This window comes from Trematomus bernacchii, unplaced genomic scaffold (genome assembly GCF_902827165.1).
Source record: "Trematomus bernacchii unplaced genomic scaffold, fTreBer1.1, whole genome shotgun sequence".
Classification (NCBI taxonomy): domain Eukaryota; kingdom Metazoa; phylum Chordata; class Actinopteri; order Perciformes; family Nototheniidae; genus Trematomus; species Trematomus bernacchii.
The window spans coordinates 29,867-36,291 of NW_022987926.1; the positions used below are offsets into that span (position 1 = coordinate 29,867).

The 6,425-nt window shown below is 41.6% G+C and overlaps 1 protein-coding gene across 1 annotated transcript; it reads right to left on the reverse strand.

The window, feature by feature from the left end:
- Nucleotides 1-719: 719 nt before the first annotated feature.
- Nucleotides 720-3,424, reverse strand: LOC117470650 (tripartite motif-containing protein 16-like). The gene has a single exon (XM_034115462.1). The coding sequence runs from the start codon at nucleotides 3,244-3,246 to the stop codon at nucleotides 1,594-1,596; it is 1,653 nt and encodes a 550-aa protein (XP_033971353.1). The 5' UTR covers nucleotides 3,247-3,424; the 3' UTR covers nucleotides 720-1,593.
- Between the last annotated feature and the right edge of the window lie 3,001 nt (nucleotides 3,425-6,425).

Here is a 6,425-nt window from a genome sequence, read left to right on the forward strand (position 1 = left end):
GAAATGATTTGAATCAAAATGGTTACAGCTCAAATGCACTGACTTTGTTGAAAGCTTGAAAGTGAAATGTTAAACTCATCAAATATAGCAGAATACATGAGTTATTGTACTCAGGAGGGGAGTTTGACAAAGGATTACTCAAGAAGTACACAGTAAAAATACTTCATTGTATTTGTGGTAATAGTCTAACACTGAGTCCAACAATACCAATTGTATTAAGAACTTATGGATACAAATCATTTCATCTCATCAACTATAGCAGAAGTGGCATGAGTTTGTTCTCAGGGACTTTGAGAGTATTACCCAAAAAGTACACAGTCAAAGTAGCCTACTTCATTTTATTGTAGCAGTCAAACTAGGACTGAGTCAAACAGTGTCAGTTTTATTAAGAACTTATGGTACAAATGACTTGTATTGCAAATAAAGCAGAAAAAAACATACATTATTTTAGTTATTAGTTTATTTGCATATAAGAAATGGAAATGTGTCATTATGAAATACAAGTCCCCTGAAATAAATAAATGTGTATTTAAATGTACATGTATACATATTTATTGCCTCATTTATTTATTTCAGAATGTATTTCATAGGCATATTTATATATATATGTATTTATTTAATTATTTATGTATCTATTTATTTAATTTTGGCTTAAATGGCATTCCATATGTATGGCACCTTGGACATAACACAAGAAGAACACCCTGTTTTTGTTTTTGAAAGACAAACCTTTATTAATGATCCAAACATTTAATTTGATCACACATCCCATCAGTAAAGTCTGATCAATGATTTCATGATCAGTCTCACTTTATCCACACCATACATGTGTTTCATCTCAGCTACTTCAAACAGAATCATACATGATATCCTTATTGATTATTATCCTGATAAGTTATGTTCTATAAAACCTCAGAGTACCCAATTTCTATTTGGATAACAACAACAACAACAACAACAACAACAACAACAACAATTAGTCTGCAAAACAATAACATTTTATTTCCCAAGCAAAGACTCTAAGCTATTTACAGCAGAATAATAAATGATGTACTTATTGATTATGATCATGACAGGAAGTAATATCATTTTAAATAAACATGTGATGATGAAATAAGTGTTATAACCATCTGGGAACTCATGTGTAGTTAATTTGGGCAACAATAACATTTAATCTGTCAAAGTAATACATGTGATTATAAATGTCTCTATTGTTTTAGAAAGTGAATGACAGAATAAAATGTGTAGAATAAAAGAAGCTCTGCTGCTTTCTCTCTGAAGACTCGTGCGTTACAAGAGAAACAACAACATGAATCAAAAGAAATATCCAACACATATTTAGAGCAAAGTTTACATATCAGTTCAGGTGAACAAGGATCCTCCTGAGCAGTGACAGCCTCCATGGCTACACAGACACAGGAAGGAGCCGGAAGAAAGTCCAACATCTACAGAACAACTCATGATAAGATGTTCAAGCCCCACCCATCATGTTTGATTGACAGCTGATCTCTGCACAGTGAAGACATGAACAATCAGCTCTGATGGACACACGGTGAGTTTAAGAAGTAGAAGAGTTCCTCCAATGACTTCAGGCTATTTCAGTTTACTAAACTCAGCAGTGGCTCCATAACCAGAAACCCAAACTCCAGCATGTAGCGGCTGAGTGAATGTGGTCTGCACTCTGTGGAGGAGAGTCATGGTTTCAGAGACGCTGTAGAAGGACAGAACACCTGCTCTGTGATCCAGGTACACTCCTACTCTGGAGGACCAAGGACCTGAGACGGGAGTGATGATTCTGTTGTAACTAAATGAATAACTGTTTTGGATGCAATATAAGGACCAAGATTTGTCATTGTGTCCAAATACACTTTCCCCCCCTGCTCTGCTGATATTCTTGTATGCGACTGCTACAAGAACTCTTCCCCCTCTCAACTCCACCTCCCAGTAACAACGTCCAGTCAGACTCTCTCTACTCAGGACCTGATAATAATCAGTGAATCTGTCTGGGTGACTAGAATAAGACTGATGTTGTTTCACGAGTGTTGCTTTTCTGCTCCCCTCAGATAATACCAGCCGTGTCTGTGCTGTGTTTGGATCCAGAGTGATCTCCTGTGAATATTGTAAGAACCCAGCTCTGGTGGTGGGCTCTGCTGCTGACAGTAAAACCTCCACTTCAGTCGATGAGACGTTTGTCCATTCCTCTCTCAGGACGTCCTGTAGTTTGTCTCTGACTGCTGACAGGGCCTCCGTCACGTCCTCAAAGTAGCTCAGAGGACGGATGTTGATGCTGGATGAGTGTGTAGGTTCACTGAGGGCTGGCAGTGAGGGGTAGCTGTGCAGAAACTGGTTGTGATCCTCTGTGTGAGACAGCAGCTTCAGCTCAGCGTCTCTCCTCTTCAGCTCAGAGATCTCCTGCTCAAGCTTCTCCTGAAGCTCTTTGACTCGACTCACTTCTCTCTTCTGCTGGGATCTGACCTGCTGCTTCACATCAGAGCTTCTCTTCTCCATGAGACAGATCAGCTCAGTGAACATCTTCTCACTGTCCTCCACTGCTTTATCAGCAGAGCCATTGACGGCCTCCACCTCCTGCTGAAGCAGCTTCACCTCCTTCTCTCTGTCCTGGATTCTCTGTTGGATGTTTAGTCGACTCCCCTCCAGCTCTCTCTGCCTCTCAGTCCTCTCTGCTGCAGCTGACACCGTGTCGTGGCCTTTGTGTTCGTCCACAGAGCAGAGAGAACAGATACACTGCTGATCAGTGCGGCAGAACAGCTTCATCACCTCGTCGTGACGAGAGCAGATGTTCTCCTGGAGCTTCTTGGAGGGCTCCACCAACTTGTGTTTTTTTAATGGAGCTACGTCATAATGAGACTGGAGGTGTTGGTCACAGTAAGATACAAGACACACGAGACAGGACTTACAGGCTCTCAGTTTCCTCCCAGTGCAGACATCACAGGCCACATCTTCAGCTCCAGCATAGCAGTGATCAGCAGGAGCAGGTGGGGGTCCAGTCTTCTTCAGCTCCTCCACTAAAGCTGCTAACATGGTGTTTTTCAGCAGGACAGGCCTCGGTGTGAAGCTCTGCCTACACTGAGGGCAGCTGTGGATTAACTCTCCATCCCAGTGGTGTTTAATACACTCCATGCAGTAGCTGTGTCCACAGGGGATAGTCACCGGATCCTTCAGTAGATCCAGACAGATCGAACAAGAGAAGGTTTCCCGGTCCAGCTGAACTCCTTTCTGCGCCATTTCACCTCTCAGTAGCAGCGAGTCTGAGTTTCACTTCCTGAGAGCTGAAACTAGTGTGACAGGTTATCTGAACAGCAGGTGTGTGGGCGGTGAATGTGGCCTATCAGCTCTTGTGCTTTACCCACATGTTGGTTACACCCCTCCTCCTCAGTGTGGATCTGAAGGGGAGGAGCCAGGAAACACAGAGTGGAGCTGGCTGTGTCTGAGAGCAGGAAGGAGAGGGAGGGCTTATCAAACTCTGAGTCATTCAGGAGGAGGAGCAGCGCTCAGACTTTGACCGACACAGAGCCTTTGAAGTCTCATATATGAGCTATCATCGCTCATATATGAGACTTCAAAGGACTTTTATTTTGAAACTCTACATCAGATTGTCCTGATTCTCCCTGTGTGACTAGATGGTGTGTCCTGCTATCACCCTGAAGTGAAATAAGTATTTGATACTGGACAGTTTTTGTTTTACTGTTATGTAGGGATGATAGCTCATATATGAGACTTCAAAGGTCTTTTATTTTGAAACTCTTTAAGTTTTACATTCAGTCAGTTATAATGTGGTAGTTATACGTAGTTTGTCTTACATTATTATTGATCACATTAGGCCTATATAGTACATATTTCAATATGTTTGCTAAAATTGTTATTGATCGAGTAAGCACTTTTATTTTGAAGGCAGTTTTTCCAGACCGCTACCGTAATGCATAGGATATTCGCGCACCGCAAAACAACGCGGATGCTGGCTTGACTGTGTTTTCCAAAGTGGAGGCTGGCTTGACCGCAGTAGCATTCTGGACCAGCTGTAGGCGAGACAGGGAAGCCTTGCTTACTCCAATGTACAGAGCGTTGCAGTAATCCAGTTTAGTGGATATAAAACAATGTATTACTTTCTCAAAGTCATTCAAAGAAAGGAAATGCTAAAATTCTTTATGACTTGTTTTTATTTTACACCACTTTTAACATCCTAATTGTTGTTGTTTGTCAAACACAAGTCTAAATATCCGACTCCACTTGGCTTCACATTTATCACGTTTGGGGCCTATGTCATGGCCATTTACACTGATCATAATTCCATTGTTGAGGTCTACTAGAATAGATTTATATTGTGCATTTTTCCAAACTCACATTGGTTTCTCATACAGCATCTCTCCAAACTCACATTGGTTTCTCATACAGCATCTCTCCAAACTCACATTGGTTTCTCATACAGCATCTCTCCAAACTCACATTGGTTTCTCATACAGCATCTCTCCAAACTCACATTGGTTTCTCATACAGCATCTCTCCAAACTCACATTGGTTTCTCATACAGCATCTCTCCAAACTCACATTGGTTTCTCATACAGCATCTCTCCAAACTCACATTGGTTTCTCACACAGCATCTCTCCAAACTCACATTGGTTTCTCAAACAGCATCTCTCCAAACTCACATTGGTTTCTCATACAGCATCTCTCCAAACTCACATTGGTTTCTCAAACAGCATCTCTCCAAACTCACATTGGTTTCTCAAACAGCATCTCTCCAAACTCACATTGGTTTCTCATACAGCATCTCTCCAAACTCACATTGGTTTCTCATACAGCATCTCTGTAAACTACGTGTATTCACTGAATTTCACTCTCTGCCTTTAACGGCTCATTGTAGCTCCAATAGCTCCAGCCCCCACCCTCCCTGTGAGCACAGTGTGCTCTGATTGGTCGGGACGTTGTGAATCGCGCTGAGCTCCGTGGAGGTGTTGTTTCCTTGTTTAGGATACATAGCGAAACACAGCCAAACTCATCCTGAGCACACACAAACTCACAGCTGAAGTAAAAACAATAAGTGTGGCTTGATATTGAGTAAGAAAAAGGTTGATAAACGCTGTGAGAATGGGTCTGCAGAGAGAATGGGTCTGCAGAGAGAATGGGTCTGCAGAGAGGATGGGTCTGAAGAGAGAATCCCAACTGTCTGTTATCAGCCTGCAGCCAGGGAGGAGAAATCAGCTGAGCTGCCTGCTCCCTGCACACAGATGTGTGTGTGAGGAAGTCAGTGGATTGGTCAATTTGGACCAATCAGCAGGGGCTTAACGTAACGGCTCCGCGGACGTAACGGCTCCACAGATTGGTCCATTTCGTTCCGGGTACGGCATGATGTCATGCCATACCCGGAACGAAATGGAAGAATCAAATGGACAATGACGTATCTCCAACGAGGCGTTTTGGGGAGGTATTTTCTGTGTTAGAGTTTTACTCGCTACAGGGTGTACTTTGAGGGTTTGTGACTTTGCAGACCGTTTACATGCATAAAAACCTTCATAACACACAAGGGGACGGGTAATAACCGGAAAAGCATGACATGGGCCCTTTGTTTTATTCGTTATAAATGGTGCTAATGATGGAGCTATATATGAGCGTCTGAAAACGTAATCTGATGAAATGTCATTATCTTTGTCAATAAATCGTTCCGAGGACAACACAGTAGTAAAACAAGATCTTTGTAAAATTCTGTATTTTATTGGGTATTTGTATTCATTAACACAAGTTCATTATTAATTAAGGAAAAAGGCAAGACTGGGAACATATCTCCATAGCAACAAGACATTTTCTGTGCTGGCTTTAGAGAGTTAGCACATTGAAACGCCCGATCAGCTGTTTTGGAGGAAATATCTTGAAAACTTAACGGTGATTTAAACCTGAGAGCAGGATTAGCTGAAAAGAGTCCAAGGAAGCTTATAAAAGTTAACAGCGTTTAATTAAACAAATATTGCGATGATATACAAATGAAAATATGCGAGTGGTGTGGCTCCCCCCCTCAGGTCAGCTGATACCCGTTCACGTGGGGTGCTGGGCGGAAGAGAGATCGATTCTCGGCTTGATTCCCCTGATAGCTGCATTAAAATGAATAACTTTTGATGCATAAACAGCTTAAAAAATACGGAGAAAAAATTGCAAATGAGAGAATTAGCATTTCATAAGAAGTACTTTTGCTAGTCAAATAAAAGATGATGCGAAAAGTGGGAAGTTCATGGAATAAAATCACAAAGAAAAGGGTTAGTTTCTTTTTTTTATTCAAATACAAACGGTTTCTTATCTGCAAATACAGTTGATTGAGTGCAAATGTATTTTCAGGTGGCTTTGTTAAAGTCACTCCTTGTGGACTTCTGAAGTGTTTTGGTTCAGCCTTCAGTCTGTGGAGCTCTCACACAGA

Excerpts from the sequence above, each read along its gene's own strand:
- LOC117470650 (XM_034115462.1), bottom strand. The coding sequence starts at position 3,246 with ATGGCGCAGAAAGGAGTTCAGCTGGACCGGGAAACCTTCTCTTGTTCG.